This window comes from Heptranchias perlo, chromosome 16, assembly GCF_035084215.1.
Source record: "Heptranchias perlo isolate sHepPer1 chromosome 16, sHepPer1.hap1, whole genome shotgun sequence".
Classification (NCBI taxonomy): Eukaryota; Metazoa; Chordata; class Chondrichthyes; order Hexanchiformes; family Hexanchidae; genus Heptranchias; species Heptranchias perlo.
Genome location: NC_090340.1, coordinates 25,310,587 through 25,330,088, shown reverse-complemented (window position 1 = coordinate 25,330,088; position 19,502 = coordinate 25,310,587). Strand labels below are relative to the sequence as shown.

General features: G+C 46.5%; 1 protein-coding gene across 4 annotated transcripts in view; it reads left to right on the top strand.

Moving 5' to 3' along the window:
• ripor1 (RHO family interacting cell polarization regulator 1) overlaps positions 1-19,502 on the top strand; it is a 313,053-nt gene that overhangs the window by 270,613 nt on the left and 22,938 nt on the right. For all 4 annotated transcript variants that reach the window (XM_067997844.1, XM_067997845.1, XM_067997841.1 and 1 more), the window contains exons 12-13: positions 757-886; positions 8,986-9,762. In XM_067997844.1, the coding sequence (XP_067853945.1) occupies positions 757-886; positions 8,986-9,762 (907 nt within the window). The remainder of the gene's footprint in view (positions 1-756; positions 887-8,985; positions 9,763-19,502) is intronic.

Sequence of the window (19,502 nt, the reverse complement as noted above, 5' to 3'; positions counted from 1 at the left end):
CCTCAGAACGTCCCAAAGTGCTTTACAGCCGATAAGTATTTTTTAAGAGTGTAGTCACTGTTGTAATGTAGGGAAACACGGCAGCCAATTTGCACCCAGCAAGATCCTACAAACGGCAATGGGTTAAATGACCAATTAAACTGTTCAGTGATGCTAGTTGAAGGACACATATTGGACAGGACACCAGGGAGAGCTCCCCTGCTCTTTTTGGAACAGTGCCATGGGATCTTTTACATCCACCTGAGAGAGCAGACAGGGCTTCTGTTTAAAATCTCATCCGAAAGACGGCACCTCGGACTGAGCAGCACTCCCTCAGTACTGCATTGAAGTGACGGCCTAGCATTACATGCTCAAGTCTCGAGTGGGACTTGAACCCTCGACCTTCTGACTCAGGTGAGACTGCTACCACTGAGCCATGACTGCACTACATGTACTGACTTACTACCCTTTTCCTTCCCTCATCAAAGCTCTCTTCACAGGATTATTTTTCTAATAAAACTGGAACAAGCAAAATGCCAACTTTGAATATTATTAGACACTTCCTAGCAGTAAGTACTGGTGAAAGGAGGCAACAGTCTGTGTTTGATGTCAAATACCTGCACTAATCTCGGAGCAGTGTACCATGTGCTGCATTCCAAAGTTAGAATGTGTGGAAAGATCCTTTGTAAGTGAGTTATGCCTTCAGTTTGTGTCTTGAAGTGCCAGCGGTGTCCGTGTATGATGTCTTATTTTGCTCAATCGTTCTGTCTTTTTCAGTCCATTTGACAAAGATGATCAAACATCTACTGCAAGCACCGTCAACAAAGTGCCCACTGTGAACAAGCGATTCTCCGCCTACAACCAGAGCCCGCCAGATACCCCGTCCCTGCGGGAACAGGCCTTTTATGTAAGTCTCTCCACGTATGTCTAGTTACACGTGGTGCTGCTTTGTAGTCTGTCACTGATGGCAGCCGGTAACATGCTCTAAACGTACACTCGCTTTGCAGAAATGGTCAGACAAGTATATCCCTTAAAATGTGTGAAGTGTGTTCCCTGACCGCATGGTTTCCGATGGAAACTCCAGGTAGCAAATCGTGTTTGTTACAACCCAGTTGCTCCGTTGTTTTAATTTTATGACCTGAAGATTGGAACTTGGGTTCAGAGTTGATTTTGTATCAATTACCAGTGGACAGCTGTAAATGGGGTTTTGCAGCATTAATAAGGATATGCTGTGGGTGGGGTCATCAGCTATTACCACATTGACTGATGCATGCTGTATAAAAAAGGAGTGAGCGTGCACACTTGTGGAAGGGAGGAGAGCAAAATATCCTCTTGTGTGCTATATAGCAACATCATCGCCCACTCTTTATAAACATGTTTACGATTTCACTGCACCTCGAGCACAGAGAAAATCTTTCTCTAGCTATAGGACTTGCACATTCTTAGCTCAAAGTTGTCATAGTAATGGAGAAGTAAGGGGAGGGAGGGGAAAAGGGCTGGCTGGCTAACGTAAGAGAGCTACTTTCTGACTGAAGCTTTTAATAAATTATAACATTCAAGTCTACTTGTACAGCCTGAGGCATAAGATGTGTAATTCAGGAGGTTTACATAGGAACCTTGTGCTTCCCAGCTGCCAGTGCAGATTATAATGCTGACTGTTTTTAACCAGTAATTTAAGTTGTAAGGTTGACATTTATTTTGTCCTCACACCACTGGCGATGAACTCTGAACAGTTAATGCTAGAAAACTGATCTCTGTTGAAAGTCTCTAGTTTCAGAGGATTGAAATTAAACATGATTCAATTTTTTGAATTCATAAATGATAGAAATTAGGCAACTAAGCAAGTGTGTTTGCTATGAATGTGCTGGTGCTATTTGCAGCCTGGAATATACCTTCAGGTGCTAACATGCTGTCTGGAAGGTACAAGGCGATAAACAGCCTTGGGCTGATTTAAATGTCGCGGCTGTGGCAGAGGCGTTCATTGGCCGCTGCGTGCATGCTTTTTGTTTTTATTATAAAGTAGGACTTTTTTCTCCCTTATCTCCCATTTATATTATCTCTGGTCATCATTGAGAATGTTTAGATTATTAAACCTATTTTTGCAATTAGCTTCTATTTTAATTTATGAAGTAATTGTTTTGTTTAGGCCCCTCCAAGGTCTGCATCCTGTGTTTGGACATGTTGTTCTTTTTACTTCCACTTTCTGAATGATCGCACGTAGTCATGTAGTTTGCATGTGCTGATTAGGTAATGGTCAGCCGGTGGGTGTATAGGGTGGAGCGTGTCCCTGAATAAGCCAGTTCTGTGACCCCATGTTGTGTTTAAATTTAACCCTTTTTGTTTGTCTCCTGCCCATTTTCACGTTACCCTTCGCCATCTCTCCTGTCGCTGGATGATGATCAGGCACCCCAGCCTGGCGGCACTGACACCAATTGTATCACCCTCCTCCGCTGCCCCACTTCAGATCAGCTAATTCTTGATTAGGCCAGGGTTGCACTGGGGCTTTTCTGAAAAGGTTGGCTGTCACTGGTTAAACTTGCTGAGCCACCAGAGAAGCCCGTTTAACACCTTCCAATTGGTTTTGTCCTGGTTTATGCTGCTTTCTGCTAAATTTATGAGACTGAACTGTTATGGGCTCGATTTTCGGACGTCCGAGCGGGTGCGTTCGTGGCGGGGGGGCCTCCGAAAATTGGGGATTCGTGGGCCTGGTCCGGAGCCCGGCTCCAACCCGCCCACTTCCGGGTTCCCCAGTGACGCACTTAGATGCGCGCGAAGCCCCCGCATGCAGGACTCCCGCCAGCAATTAAAGCCAGCGGGATCCCACTTATGGCAATTATTTTGATACTTCAGGTTGTTAGCAGACCTGATTTGTAGGATATTTTAGGAGGGGTGGAATTTTCATCGAAACTGAGACTGTTTCCCATACTGGGGGAAACACTCCCAGTTGAAATGGACGTGTTGCAGCCACCAGCCTGTGGCAGCTGCAAAGATCCATTTGACAGGTTGGGGGTGAGGGGGGAGACCCTCACTCATTGCAGGAGGCCACTCTGCCACTTTGGACAAAATTTGGCCTCCACCACCCTTCTAACACTAAAATTCACCAACTTGCAACCTCAACCCCGGTGTGCAGACACATTTACCTACCTTGCGGACCCCCTCAAACATACATCTTGCGGATGGGGGCCGCCATAGCTGCAGTCATGACCTCCTCGGAGGATGAACAGCCTCGCCGGCCGGGCCGTCCACCTACAACACGTGGAGCTCCACAACACAGTGCTGTGACACATCCACCTGCACAGCAGGAGGGAGGACAACCGCAGAGAGAGATGCTTCGCAGAGGGCACTACCCTCGCCACAGGGTCCACAGACAGAGGCTCAGCTTCCTGGACCTCTCTGAGCAGCAGTGCACACGGAGGCTCAGAGTCACTCGACATGTAATCGTGGACATCTGCAGTCTCCTTGATGCCAAGCTGCTCCCGGCTGGCCCGAGCACCATCTTCTTACCTGTCGCTGTCAAAGTCACCACTGCCCTCAACAACTTCTCCTCCGCATCCTTCCAGGGTGCCACCGGGGACATCGCCGACGTCTCTCAGTCGTCTGCACAAAAGAGCCCTGTAAATACACCTACACCCACTCTGCAGTGACACAATGGGTGGCATCAGGTGTGGATCTTCATTGTGACCCTCAGGAAAGGGCATTATTGCACAAACCAGACAAGAATGGCCAAGTAGTGACAATATAATATGTAATGTGAGTTGATCAGAAATCAAATATAAGTAAAAACCATGACACACCCTCAAACACCCTTGTGCATCCCCTTCATGCTCACGACACGTTTGCCTTACGCTGCCTACTGCACATATGTGATGCATGCCCTGTGGCTGTAGCACAGGTAGTGGCAGGTTGGGTGAGGCTGACCGAGAAAGAGATGCATGAGAGGGTGAGTATGAGATAGAGCCATGAGATTGTATGAGGATTGGGTCGCGTGGTAGTGGCGGGATGAGTACTGGCGAGGTGAGTAAGTGCAGGTAAGATGAAGATGAGCTTTGAGTGGGTGTGAGGGGTGATGTGACAGAGTAGTGTTGACAGTGCAGAAGGAGATGTGGGGTGGGGGCGGTGATGTGGCAGACGGAGTGTAGGGGAATGAGTAAGTGTACTCACTTCGGCTGACCTACTTAGGTCATTGCAGCGCCTCCTGCACTGTATGCAGGTGTGTGATATGTTGGTGGTGCAGGTGACCTCCTCTGCCACCTCGAGCCAGGCCTTCGTGGTGGCAGAGGCAGGCCGCTTCCTCCCGCCCGCCAGGGGGAAGATCTCTGTCCTCCCCTCCTCCTCACCACATCTAATGATACCTGGAGTGAGGCATCATTAAACTGGGAGCAGCCTTCCCCCGGGGCTGCTCCATGCTGTAATTTTGGCTCCTTTCTGCAGCATCAGTCAGTGGAGGACTGCCTCTTTAAATAGGGCTCCTCCAGCTGACAGCCTATGATGCGGGTGCACAGTCTGCCGCTGTGCAGCTTTCTAGCGCGAAACCCGGAAGCCAAGGTAAGTGGCTTCAATTAGGCTGCGATCGCGTGCGAAGCACCCCCAATTCACTGGGCGTGTTACCCACGCGCCCAGCCGCCATCCCCCACCCCCGCTGCCAATCCGCCTCCCTCCTAATATCGGGCCCTATATCTTTGCAGCATTCTCCAGCTCCAGCGAATCACAAAACTAGTGAAGTAGACGGGGTGGGGTGGGGGGAGGGTGGGTGCAGCTGGTTATTGAGCAGTATTTCAAACAAGGGGCTCAAATCAGGGCCTAAACTGAGCATGAAGCTCAAATATTTTGTTTGGGTGTGAGGTGTTTGCGGAGTAAATTTGCCCTGAGGTTTCATTCTGACTTCAGATAGGGCAGTTTAGCTTGACATAGTTTTTGTTACAGTTGTGATGAGTTTCTTGATTTATGTTCTGTTTATAGAGCTTCCTGTTTATAAAATTTGAAAGTAATTGCCATATTACCCAGGAAAAGTTTTGTGACTGAGTTATGTTGAATGTTGGGATGCTGCAGTATTTTAAACCAATATGGAAGATTATAGGATAAATCACTCCTTGGTGTGTAAATGTGTTTCATAAAACCTGATTATTTGAGGTTTTGTAGGTTGCTTTAGAGCAAACTTGCTGTCAATGGATAAGAAAACCATTCACTATGATTGCTGAATCCAGAACTTGCCATATGTTAACAGATGTTATGCCTCCTGTTTCAAATAATGACCCCAAACACACAGGGCAGTAATTAAAGTCCCTTTGTAGTTGATTATCAGTGTACAGTATTATGCTGTCCTTTATAACCTCTGATCTATTTCTGTTATTCAGCATATCACAGACTAGTTCTGTAAAGTTAAAGCGTAATCAGTACTGTTGCGAAAATTCACCCTCTTGCCCGGGTAATGTGTGGTGGGTGGGCAAGAAGGTCCTAAAAGGGGTAAAGTGGGGTTGCAATGTGAAATGTTTTGTTCATGTTTTAATTGTAGGCTAAATTGTCGTCCATTACTGTTCCTACTCACAAGTGTCCTTCGTAGCCATTGGCAGAAAAGCACAGTTCCTATTTCGTTAATGGACTTGTTTCGAGAGGTTTTTGTTGAGAGTGAATCGGAATTATTTGTGCAACGACATATCCTTCCACAGGACTGAGAGTCCTGATAGTTACTGGCGTAGGCTAGTGCCGCAGAAAGCTTGTTGTCACAATGTATCATTCAGTGGGATATAATTTTTGCTTCCTGTTAGTGCTGTCCAGGTGTCGGATCTAGTATGCAGCTGCTTCGTAGCCCAACGAACTGCATTTCTTTTTTTTTTACCCCCAGGATTTCAGATATTAGTAAACACTGAGTAGGGAGACTGTTACCAGTTATGTTCTAGTAAGGATACACAGTGGAGAGGATGTGGAGGGGGGAGGGGGGGTGTAGTGCAGTGAGGTGGGGTGCAATTCTCGTTAAGGGCCAGAACATTTGAACCGGTTCTCGATTATAACAGCATCCAGCAGTATTAAGAATGGAGTCGGCTGCACAAGCCAGTTGCAGTCTTTTCCGCGGTATATTATTTGAAGAGATTGGTTGGTAAGTTGTTACACTGGTAGGAGCTGGTTAACTTGCAGGAGTCTGGTGTAAGGTGAAAAGATCACAGCAGACTTGCAGTCCTCCATCTTGGATCCAAAGTTGGCCTGTTTCTGTTTCCAATTTAGAATAGGAGCTGTTTCTCCCCCAGCTCTTAAGTGATGCCCAAAAAAGCTGTCCCAGGTTCCTCTCTACTGGGCCGGTAGAGTTACTGTTAAAAATGAATTAGGCTGCCCACTGTTTAAATTTTGCGACAGATGTATCTTGTTCACAGCCCGCACTGCCTGTGGAATAGGCAACTGCTTCAAGGCTTTGAGCAATGGGTGGTGAGCAACTGGTTACTGGGCAGTGTGAGCAAGTGGCAATTTCTGTCTGATTACACTCCTGTGAAGCACCTTGCAATTATATAGCGCCTTTAATGTGGTAAAATGGTGCAAGTTGTTGTTGGGATGGGGTGACTCCAGTGTCCCTCATTCTCTCTGGAGATACTCCTGGCCTCCAGTCAACACCTCTCGATGCCATGTCTGAAACCTTGGTGTGTGAGCACACACGATTGCTTTTAATTATATTACAGCGATTATTTACTGAAGATTAGCCTAGCTTGTTAATTTTGTATCTGGAAACGAGAGGAGCAGATTACCAAATGAGGTATACTCAATCGGTAATTTTTTAAAAATCATCTGGAATCGCAGAGCACAGGTCACTTTAGTCCAAGTTATCAAACCTGTGACCGTGTCTGAAACCCTGACTTAATTTGAATGTTGTAAAAGAGTAAATTTCCACCGTTGATTTGTGCCAGCTCTTTGCATTTAATCAACCCTGTGTATAAATTCTACAGCATTTCTGAATTCTTATTTATTGTAAAAAAAACCTAATATATACAACAACATGTATTTATTTAGTGCCATTGACATAGTAAAATGTCCCAATGCGCGCTTCACAGGAGCGTAATCAGACAAAAAATTGACAGAGCCAAAGGAGGAGACATTAGGGCAGGTGACCAAAAGCTTGGTCACCTCTACCACCTAGAAGGACAAGGGCAGCAGGCACATGGGAACAACACCACCTGCACGTTCCCCTCCAAGTCACACACCATCCCGACTTGGAAATATATCGCCGTTCCTTCATCGTCGCTGGGTCAAAATCCTGGAACTCCCTTCCTAACAGCACTGTGGGAGAACCTTCACCAAATGGACTGCAGCGGTTCAAGAAGGCAGCTCATCACCACCTTCTCAAGGGCAATTAGGGATGGGCAATAAATGCCGGCCTCGCCAGCGACGCCCACATCCCATGAACGAATAAAAAAAGAGGTAGGTTTTAAGGACTGTTTTAAAGGAGGAAAGAGAGATAGAGGTTTAGGGAGAGAATTCCAAACCTTAGGGCATAGACAGCTGAAGGCACCGCTGCCAGTAGTGGAGCGAAGGAAGGGGGGGATGGACAAGATGCCAGAGTTCAAAGAATGCAGAGTTCTTGGAGGATTGTGGGGGCTAGAGGAGGTTAGAGATCGTGAGGGTCGAGGCTATAAAGGGATTTGAATACGAGGATGAGAATTTTAAAATGGAAGTGTTCAGGGACTTAATTTGGACAAGCCAGATTAGACATAGATAATGTAGATGTAGTTTTGCTGCACTTATGAAATTGGTCAGTTGATGATTGTTCAGCTTCTAATTTTTCTCCTTACCAATTTTTTCTGAAGATGGGAACTATATACCCCAGGATCAGTCAACTGCTACCAGTACCTTGCTAGGGTGTGTGTGAACCTAGATCAGAGATTTCAAAACATTTTTGTGTGGGCAATCCTCTGGAAATATTGACAAATTCCTGGGCACCCCCATGCAGACTTCCTAAAGACAACGTCAGCTACTCAAAGGAAATCAGTGTTGTTATTGCAGAAAGTCTTCATTCGTGTAGAATAACAGAAAGAATAGTGTTTGTTTGTATAGGCCAATGGAAAGAATGAGATTTATTAGTGCAGGACAATAGAAAGAAAAAAAACTTGCATTTAAGTAGCATCTTTCATGACTTCAAGACTTCCCAAAGTGCTTCACAGCCAATGAAGAACTCATTACAACTAGTAATTCAACAAGTACAGAAAAATCCAGAATATGTAATTCTCGGAACTGACTGTGGTAGGCCCAGGCCCAGGCTGACAGAAATTTGATGACCTTGTGGATCCCATTTTAAAAACCTATGGCCTAGATATTGAATATTGCAGGGTATTCCAGTATGGGGACTGTCATAGTTGAGCCTCTCTCTGTCCTCGTGCAACCATTTTCCTACAGGGGTCACTGGATTTCAGTCAGGAACTGAAACTGTCTGATTTCCCCACTCCTGGGAGTTGGGAGCATCTCTAATATAAAGGGGGCAAGAAATCACTGAAATGTGGATGTGCACTTGGTATCTTGTCTCTGATCAGGATGCAGAAATGTGAATATAACCAGTTGGGTACAGTCTTCACAGAATAAAAAGCCAACAAAATCGGTGTTGTAGTGAGGCCTGTATTACTGCATAAGTCCCCCAACCATGCCCATTCCCTCCAACATTTAGGAAATGGAACCAGTTTTTGAAGTCAAGTTAAAGCAAGCCAGGGGAATTGTTCTTGGGCTTGCTTGATTCAGAGTTCTGACTTAATTCACACCAACGAGTTGAACAGTTCATAGCAAGGTACAGTATTTGTGATGGAGACCTCCTGAGATGGAGCTATGTTGATGTTGATCCTCTTTCTAAGGTTTTGAGTTCTGTTTAAGGGCTGCTTCAGTCAATTTGAAAATGGATGAACGCACCCCCGGACAGACTTGATGCCGTGTTTCTTCAGGGAATGAACATGCCTGGTGTGCGCTATTATGAAGTCCTCGATTTAACACGTGCTGTGGCTACTGAGCAGATTGTAACTTGTACCTTTTTGTTTTGTATAGAATATGCTGCGGAGGCAAGATGAGCTGGAGAATGGTGCTGCCTGGTCCATCTCCTCCGATTCTTCAGATGGTTCTTCCAGTCCACAGTTGTCGACGAATGTTCGACATTCCCAAAAAACACTGGTGCAGCCGGAAATACAGGGAACGGTCCCTAGAATCACAATAACATTAGCACAAACTGAGGAATCTCCGGCAGCTAGTCTTGCGGTAACCAGACAGCAAATGGAGGAGGAGGTGGAGGAAGAGCAGGAGACCCAAAAGCGTGCAATATTTAATGGAAATGTGCCAATTTCCCGAACTCTCAGCCATATCAGTGAAGCAAGTGTAGACGCTGCAATGGACTTGAATGCGTCAATGAGCACGGAGCCAGAGACACAGGTAGTTGCCGTATCGAATTTAGTGGAGTCTCCACAAACCTCAGAGACAGAAGCTGTTCAACCTGTGACTGAAGAGACTGTCGACGGGACACTACAATCTGAGGCTCCACTGGAAAAGTCAGAAATCCCCGAAGCCGCGGGTGATCTGTTGGTGACTCCAGAAGGTGCAGCTGTTGCTGCTTCAGTCCCGGTGGTTCAGAGCGTTGTTTCCACAGAAGAGAAAACCAAACTGAATGATGAGAAAACCAGGCCTGCAGAGTCCAGAAAGGTGAAGCCTGTAGACCCAGGGATAGAGGAGGCCCTGATGGCATTAAATTCAACGCTTGATGATTGTCGTGGCCAGTTTCCAGAACTCCAGAAGTTAGAGCTGGAGGTCAAACATTTAGAAGAAGTGCTGTTGGTAAGTGTTTTTGATTTGGGCTTATGTTTAGGTGTGAATGTTCTGGTATGAAAGTGTAATTTGCAAGATTTTTTTTAAAAAAACACTTTCTGCTGCAGGTGAACACTGTACCAGCTGGTTATTGGAAGCCTGCGCTAAACTTTGAAATCTCCAATCCTGCTTCCCTCGTGTTCACTAGAAACTTTCTTTGAAATAGTTCCCCCAACAAGAGTTAGTGGACAGTGGGAGCGTGGATACAAAATTTGCTAGGGGACAGAAAGCAGAGAGGAGTGGTGACCGGTTGTTTTTCAGACTGGAGAAAAGTATACAGTGGTGTTCCGCAGGGGTCAGTATTAGGACCACTGCTTTTTTGATTAATATTAATGACCTGGACTTGAGTATAGAGGGTATAATTTCAAAGTTTACAGATGACACAAAACTCGGAAATGTAGTAAACAATATGAAGGATAGTAACAGACTTCAAGAGGACATAGACGGAGTGGTGAAATGGATAGACACGACAGATGAAATTTAACTCGGAAGTGTGAAGAGATACATTTTGGTAGGACGAATGAGGAGAAGCAATGTAAACGAAATGGTACAAGTTTAAAGGGGGTGCAGGAACAGAGAAACCTGGGGGTGTAAGTACACAACTCTTTGAAGGTGGCAGGACAAGTTGAGAAGGCTGTTGAAAAGGCATATGAGATCCTTGGCTTTATAAATAGAGGCATAGCGTACGAGAGCAAGGAAGTTATGTTAAACCTTTATAAAACATTGGTTAGGCCTCAGCTAGAGTATTGTGTTCATTTCTGGGCACCACATTTTGGGAAGGATGTCAAGGCCTTAGAGAGTGTGCAGAAGAGATTTACTAGAATAGTACCAGGGATGAGGGACTTCGGTTATGTGGAGAGACTGGAGAAGCTGGGATTGTTATCCTTAGAACAGGGAAGGCTAATGGGAGATCTGATAGAGGTGTCCAAAATCATGAATGGTTTTGACAGAGTAAATAAGGAGAAACTGTTTCCAGTGGCAAAAGGGTCGGTAACCAGAGGACACAGATATAAGGTGATCGGCAAAAGAGTCAGAGGTGACATGAGGAAACACTTTTTATGCAGCGAGACAGAATTAAGTCACTTGAATGAGTGTGGATTGATTAGGGAAAGCAAGCATGGATTTGCTAAAGGCAAATAGTGTTTAACCAACTTGATAGTGTTTTTTGATGAGGTAACAGAGAGGGTAGTTGAAGGCAATGCAGTTGATGTGGTATATATGGATTTTCAAAAAGCGTTTGATAAAGTGCCACATGTTAGGCTTGCTATTAAGATTGTGGCCCATGGAATAAAGGGGGCAGTAGCAACATGGATACAGATATGGCTAAACGACAGGAAACAGAGTAGTGGTGAGCGGTTGTTTTTCGGACTGGAGGGAGTTGTACAGTGGTGTTCCCCAGGGGTCGGTGCTGGGACCACATGATATTCTTGATATATATTAATGACTTGGACTTGGGTTTACAGGGCACAATTTCAAAATTTGCAGATGACACAAAACTTGGAAGGGTAGTGAACAGTGAGGAGGATAGCGATAGACTTCGAGGATGTAGACACTCTGGTGGCATGGGCGGACACGTGGCAGATGAAGTTTAACGCGGAAAAATGCGAGTTAATGCATTTCGGTAGGAAAAATTAGGAGAGGCAATATAAACTAGAGGGCACAATTCTAAAAGGGGTGGAGGAACAGAGGGATCTGGGGGTGTATGTGCATAAATCGTTGAAGGAGGCAGGGCAGGTTGAGAAAGCGGTTAAAAAAGCTTATGGGGTCCTGGGCTTTATAAATAGAGGCATACGGTACAAAAACAAGTAAGTCATGTTGAACCTTTATAAAACACTGGTTCGGCCACAACTGGAGTATTGTGTCCAGTTCTGGGCACTGCACTTTAGGAAAGATGTGAAGGCCTTAGAGAGGGTGCAGAGGAGATGTAATAGAATGATTCCAGCGATGAAGGACTTAAATTACGCAGATAGACTGGAGAAGCTGGGATTATTCTCCTTGGAACAGAGACGCTTGAGAGGAGATTTGATAGAGATGTTCAAAATCATGAAGGGTCTAGACAGTGTGGATAGAGAGAAATTGTTCCCATTGGTGGAAGGGTCAAGAACCAGAGGACATAGATTTAAGCTGATTGGCAAAAGAACCAAAGGTGACATGAGGAAAAACTTTTTTACACAGCGAATGGTTAGGATCTGAAATGCACTGCCTGAGGTGGTGGTAGAGGCAGATTCAATCATGGCCCTCAAAAGGGAACTGGATAAGTAGTTGAAAGGAAAAAATGTGCAGGGCTACGGGGATAGGGCAGGGCAGTGGGACTAGCAGGATTGCTCTTGCATAGAGCCTGCGCAGACTCGATGGGCCAGGTGGCCTCCTTCAGTGCTGTAACCATATATGATTCTATGAGTTGTAATGATCTGGAATGCACTGCCTGAGAGGGTGGTGGAAGCAGATTCAATAGTGACTTTCAAAAGGAATTTAGATAAATACTTGAAGGGAAAAAAATTACAGGGTTTTGGCGAAAGAGCAGGGGAGTGGGACCTATTTGGAAGCTCTTTCAAAGGATGGGCACAATGGGCCGAATGGCTGCCTCCTGTGCTGTAACTGCTATGATAAATCATTCTTGCCATCGCTGAATTTGTTTCTTTTTGCCTGAGTGCGGTGAGATATTGAGGATAGAGTGAGACTGCAGAGTGAAGTTCTTCAATCGATTTGTCTTCTCCTCCATTCCCTGGTACAGTACTGTGCTGCCGTCATATCACTATTCATAGGGCTTTCAAATGTTGAGCCATTTCTTTATCCTAAGAAGATTTTATTCATCTAATGAGAAGGAATGGTGGTGGTCATCGTGCTGTGCCAAAGTGGCCTATCTGAAAGGTATGCTTCCCTTGTGCAGAATTTGGTTACCCTGCCCATCTCTCACTGCTGGCAATATCTCTAAGTCAGTCTTCCCTCGAGTATGGAAGATTAAGGGGTGAGCTAATTGAGGTGTTTAAGATGATTAAAGGATTTGATAGGTGAGAAGAGGGAAACTTATTTCCTCCGGTGGAGGGAGTCCAGAACAAGGGGGCATAACCTTAAAATTAGAGCTAGGCCAATCAGGGGTGATGTCAGGAAGCATTTCTTCACACAAAGGGTAGTGGAAATCTGGAACACTCTTTCCCTCCCCAAAAGCTGCTGAGGCTAGGTCAATTGAAACTTTCAAAACTGAGATTGATAGGTTTTTGTTGGACAAGGGTATTAAGGGTTAAGAGTTAAGATACAGATCAGCCATGATCTAATTGAATAGCAGAACAGGCTCAATGGGCTGAATGACTTACTCCAGTTCCGATGTTCCTACGCTCACTCCAGGCCTTGTTAATGAGGGTGCCTGGTGTTCAGCGGATGAGCAATGCAAAGACAGGCTGATTAAGGAGATGCTGTTACTTCTGCCAACTTCATTACAACTTCTGCCCTGTTCCTTGGGGGAACTGACCTGTATTCAGTGGAACCCAAGATTGAATCACTGTGAACCTGAATCACATTGAATCGTTGAACTGGTTCACTCTCTTATGCCCAAGTTGTAATAAAATGGCACAGTAGTTTCCCTTCCACACTACAGGTACCTTTTGTAGTACAGCTGTTCCTGTTCAGAGTATAACACCACCACCTAGCAGCGACATGAAAAGTGCTCATTGCTGCTTGGGCCCAACTCCTGACAGTTGTAAAAGTGCAGGTCAATTAGGTAAAGAGTCTGAGATTCACAATTGTTCATGTTGCACCATCACCCCTCTCAATGAGCATCTTAGAGCACAGTTCTCAGACCTGCTTTTTTAGAAATAATTCAGAACATTCCTCAGTGCTTGTTGCTGTGTAAATATAAGGGAACGTGCAGGGCTAAATCTGACAGAGGTTTGTATTTTCCAATCCGATGGAAATCTTTTAGGGTGTGAAACAGAAGCACTGGGTCCAGATTTGCAATTTGTGCACATTTTAAAAATGATTTGTTCTTGCGATGTGAGTGACAATGGCAAGGCCGCATTTAGCGGCCATCCCTAGCCGCCTTGAACTGCAGCAGTCCTTCTGGTGATGGTGCTAGGTAGGGAATTCCAGGATACCGACTAAGCAACAAGGAAGGATGTGATGCGTGTTCAAGTCAGGATGGTGCGCGACTTGGAGGGGATCTTGGAGGAGATAGTGTTTCCAAAACATTGCTGTTTTTGCTCCTCTTGATGGTACGGATTGTGGGCGAGGGAGGTGCTACAGTGCACCCTGCAGATCGTACATACTACAGGCACAGTGCACTGGTGGTGAATGGGGTGCATGTTGAGTCCAGTAGCAGGAGCAACAATCAAGCAAACTGCTCTGTCCTAGCTGGAGTTGAGTGTTGCTGCTGCACCGATCCAGGCAAGTGGTGAGTATTCCATCACACTCTTGACTTGAGCCCTGTGGATGGTGGAGAGGCTTTGAGGGGTCAGGAGGTGAGCCACTCATCACAGGGTACCCAGTCTGTGCCCTGCTCTTGTAGCCACGGTGTTGATATCCAGTTACAGGATGTAGATGATGGGGAACTTGGCGATTGTGCTCCATTGAAGCTCGAGGGGAATTGGCTGGACATTCTCCCGTTCGAGAAGGTCATTACCTGGCACTTATGTGGTGTGAATGTAACCTGCCACTTGTCAGCTGAAGTCTGGATATTATTCAGGTCCTGTTGTAGGCTGGGATGTGCTGCTTCATTGTCAGAGGAGTGGTGAATGGCACCTGGTTACCTGTATTCCGAGATCAGCAGAAAATATGACCAGAGCAAAACGGCTTTTTTTTTACTGAAAGTTAAAACACAGACTTGGCACAACATGTGTTCTTGTGGGTGGGAAACATGTTCCGCTGTCTGGGGGGGGGGTGTGTTCTGCTGGCGGGCGGGCGGAGTGTGTGTTCTGCTGGTGGGGGGAGTGTGTGTTCTGCTGTCGGGCGGGTGGGGGGGGGGGGGGGGTGTTCTGCTGTCGGGTTGGGGGGTGGGGGTGTTCTGCTGTCGGGCTGGGGGGTGGGGGTGTTCTGCTGGGGGGTGGGGGTGTTCTGCTGTCGGGCTGGGGGGTGGGGGTGTTCTGCTGTCGGGCTGGGGGGTGGGGGTGTTCTGCTGTCGGGCTGGGGGGTGGGGGTGTTCTGCTGTCGGGCTGGGGGGTGGGGGTGTTCTGCTGTCGGGCTGGGGGGTGGGGGTGTTCTGCTGTCGGGCTGGGGGGTGGGGGTGTTCTGCTGTCGGGCTGGGGGGTGGGGGTGTTCTGCTGTCGGGCGGGTGAGTTTGCCTCGCTGGTTCCCCCACTTGCTGAGTCCTGGATTTCAGCCTGTGAATCTGCTGGGTGGTTGGGAGCAGAGGCCACATCCTCCCCACTGAGAGTTGGAGAGTGCGTCTCGAGCAGATCACTTTTGTACCTCTGGCCAGTTACGGGAAAAGGGCAGAGGCCTCGGAGCAGGTCACCTTGGCTTGGCTTTACCGTAATGATACTGACGGCATCCTGACTCAGCTGAAGCCTGGCAAAATAAACACAGTAGATCCACCTGAGCCGGAGGCCTGTGCCCTTCCCACCTGTCGCTGGGCTGAGGAACTGGGCCTGCCCATTCAGGCCAGCATAGCAGTCTTTTGCTCACTGGTCTGTTGAGTTATAAGAAAGTCAAACAATGACTGCACCTGCTGACCTTTTTCTAGGGGTGAAGTTGAGTTGGAAATTCTGCACCTGCACAGTTCTTGTTTTCCAGGGCTGGATTATCTACCGTTCAGTATAAACCGCGCCCGTTCCATTGGGAGCCTCAGGCAGTTATTGTGGTGGTAATACATTTACATTAGTCAAGGGTAGTGTGGCTGAAGAGGAAATTAAAGGAAGTTCCGGGAAGGTGGGGAAAAATAATAAGATACAATAATCAATGAGGGGAATAGGTTACAACTGGCTGGAAATGGAAAGATAATTTTTTTTTAGAACTTCAAAGCATTACAGAAGGTTTAAAAAACCCTATTTTATGCTGTTGCCCAATTCCTGCTCTTAAGTGCATCTGGCAGTAACTGAGAGGATTTGGGCTGTTTTCCTGACTGTTGTGCACTATTACAGCCACATTAGGTAGGCCCCTAAAATTGGACTTTTCCTGTGCCTCTGTGCTGTTGAGTGAATGAATTGCTTGTGCATTACTTTCCAAGTTAGAAACTATTAGGCTGGCTAGGGTAAGGCATCCTGTATAGTTACTTGTCTCCTACCCTCCTTGTCGCCACCTCACTCTCTGGCAAGATTCCTCGACATAGTTTCACTTGTGTAGGAATGGTAATGCCATTCCTGTCACGTACTCATTGTTTGTTCCATACATAGCTGGAGGTTTGTGGCTATGACCAGTTCTTTTTCCTCTCTGAGGCCACTAAATTAAAGTGTGTCAGGTTGAAGTGCAGATATATTTGTACGAAGAATTTAATTTATCGCCTTATTTGAAATTTTGCGGAATGCAACAGCTGGCAGTCATAGGACGTCTTAAACATAGATAAACGTCCCAAGGCTGGTGAAAGGAGGGAAACAATGTCACTGAAGGGGAGCCTCACTGTCGTTCACCTGCTGATGTGTCGGAGGGTGGGGGCGTGGCCCTATGTTTTGAGAGATGTGGGATGGCTTGACCTGAAGAGGTTAATGAAGCCCTGCTTGTCACTCAGTGTCTGTGGTGCAGCTGGCTGTTGTCTGTTTATTAAATCCTGGCCAGGGCAGCATGCCCTCTGTGCGCAGAGGCCAATTCAGTTCACTGTGAGCCAGCAGCCACTGTTGTAATGTAATGAAGTGAGAGCTGGCAGCGTTCCCGAGAGCACCATGCAAAATGGCTCCAGAGGCTTTGGCACTTCACGTTCACGAGTACTTCTGCTTGCCATTCCCGAGCCACTGACTCCATCCCTCTGGCCACTGTCTGAGGCTGAACCAGTTTGCAACCTTGGAGTCTTATTTGACCCTGAGATGAGCTTCTGACCACATATCTGCTCCATCACCAAGACTGCCTACTTCCATCTCCGTAACATCGCCTGTCTCCACCCCTGCCTCAGCTCATCTGCTGCTGAAACCCTCATCCATGACTTTGTTACCTCTAGACTTGACTATTCCAATGCTCTCCTGATTGACATCCCATCTTCCACCCTCCATAAACTTGAGCTCATCCAAAACTCTGCCTGTATCCTAAATCGCACCAAGTTTCATTCACCCATCACCTATGGGCTCACTGACCGACATTGGCTCCTGGTCCAGGAATGCCTCGATTTTAAAATTCTCATCCTTGTTTTCAGATCCCTCCGTGGCCTCGCCCCTCCCTAGCTCTGTAACCTCCTCCAGCCTTACAACCCTCTGAGATCTCTGCGCTCCTCCAATTCTTGCCTCTTGCGCATCCCCGGTTTTAACCGCTCCACCATTGGCGGCCATGCCTTTAGCTGCCTAAGCCCTGGAATTCCCTCCCGAAACCTCTCCGCCTTACCACCTCTCTCTCCTCCTTTTAACACGCTCCTTAAAACCTACCTCTTTGACCAAGCTTTTGGTCACCTGTCCTAATATCTACTTATCTGGCTCGGTGTCAAATTTTGTTTGATAACGGTCCTGTGAAGCGCCTTGGGACGTTTTACGACATTAAAGGAGCTATATAAATGCAAATTGTTGTGTGCACTGGAGACTTTGCCAACTCCTATTGAAGTTATTCTGGAATTTGTTTCTGTTTTTAAAAGTGATGTTTGACTGCTGTGAATTTGGGAAGAGAGGCTGTTTACATGTGGCAGGAATAATATTTTGGGGAAAAAAACTCCTAGGGATGGCTGGTTAAGCTCAGCAGCATTTGATTTTCAAACAGCATACTGTTCCAACCTGGATTTCACATTTAACCATTGCTATGGAAAGGCACAAGTCCATGAACACTAGGCACTGAATGGCTGACTGGGAGTTTGTGCCTAGCATTTCTCTGCAGGCAAAGCTGAAGTTAGACGGAGGTAGGAGCCCAGGGGAGACCAGGCCTTAATAGAGTTTTTTTGATGAGGTCACAGAGAGGGTTGATGTGTATATGGACTGTCAAAAGGCATTTGATAAAGTGCCACATAATAGGCTTAGCATCAAGATTGAAGCCCATGGAATAAAGGGGGCAGTAGCAGCATGGATACAAAATTGGCTAAGTAACAGGAAGCAGAGAGTAGTGGTGACCGGTTGTTTTTCGGACTGGAGGGAGATGTACAGTGATGTTCCCCAGGAGTCGGTGCTGGGACCACTGCTTTTCTTAATATATATTAATGACTTGGGTGTACAGGGCACAATTTCAAAATTTGCAGATGACACAAAACTTGGAAATATAGTAAACAGTGAGGATGATAGTGATAGACTTCAAGAGGATATAGACAGGCTGGTGGCATGGGCGGACACGTGGCAGATGAAATTTAACACAGAAAAACGCAAAGTGATGCATTTCGGTAGGAAGAACGAGGAGAGGCAATATAAACTAGAGGGCACAATTCTAAAAGGGATACAGGAACAGAGAGGTATATGTGCACAAATCGTTGAAGGTGGCAGGGAAGGTTGAGAAAGCGGTTAAGAAAGCATACGGGATCCTGGGCTTTATAAATAGAGGCATAGAGCACAAAAGTATGGAATTCATGTTGAACCTTTATAAAACACTGATTCGACCACAACTTGAGTATTGTGTCCCGTTCTGGGCACCGCACTTTAGGAAAGATGTGAAGGCCTTAGAAAGGGTGCAGAAGAGATTTACTCGAATGATTCCAGGGATGAGGGACTTTAGTTACATGGATAGACTGGAGAAGCTGGGGTTGTTCTCCTTGGAACAGAGAAGGTTGAGAGGAGATTTGATAGAAGTATTCAAAATCATGAAGGGTCTAGACAGAGTAGATAGAGAGAAACCGTTCCCATTGGCGGAAGGGTCAATAACCAGAGGACATCGATTTAAGGTGACATGAGGAAAAACTTTTTTACACAGTGAGTGGTTAGGATCTGGAATACACTGCCAGAGGAGGTGGTGGAGGCAGATTCAATCATGGCTTTCAAAGGGGAACTGGATAAGTACTTGAAAGGAAAAAATGTGCAGGGCTACAGGGATAGGGCGGGGAAATGGGACTAGCTGGATTGCTCTTGCATGGAGCTGGCACAGACTCGACAGGCCACATGGCCTCCTTCCGTGCTGTAACCTTTCTAGGATTCTATTCTAGGTCCCTTTTTTCTGTTTTCCCCCTCCCTTTCCCCTTTTTCCATTTTTTTCCCTTCCTCCCCGCCCCCCCCCCCCCCCCCCCTCAGCCCACTGCTGCAAGAAGGGTAGTTGAGGTGTTGAATCACTTGGCTGTTGCCATTTACCTTTTGGTATTGGCAGAAAATTGGAAACAGTTTGCTTCCTGGCCCCCTCAGCCAGGAAGTAGTGGACGATGGATTTGAAGAGAAAGAAGATGAACGTAAGTGGTCCCGAAAGCCAAGTTAAGAGTTAAGTACACATCAGTCTTTTATATACACAGAGGTTGAAGCTCAAACCTTCTCTTTGCCCCACACCCCACTCTGTGGGCAATAGACTACTTGCCGGAGGACACGCCAGGCACTCTTGCGTACTTCATCCAAAAGCTGTTAATGTGAGCCTTGACAATTGGTGTTGGCCGGCAATTTGACTGTGGAGGGCAACATGGCAAGCCCGATCCTATTTTCTTCCAATGTCCACACATGCTCACCACCAGCAGGGGGCACTGGGTAGCA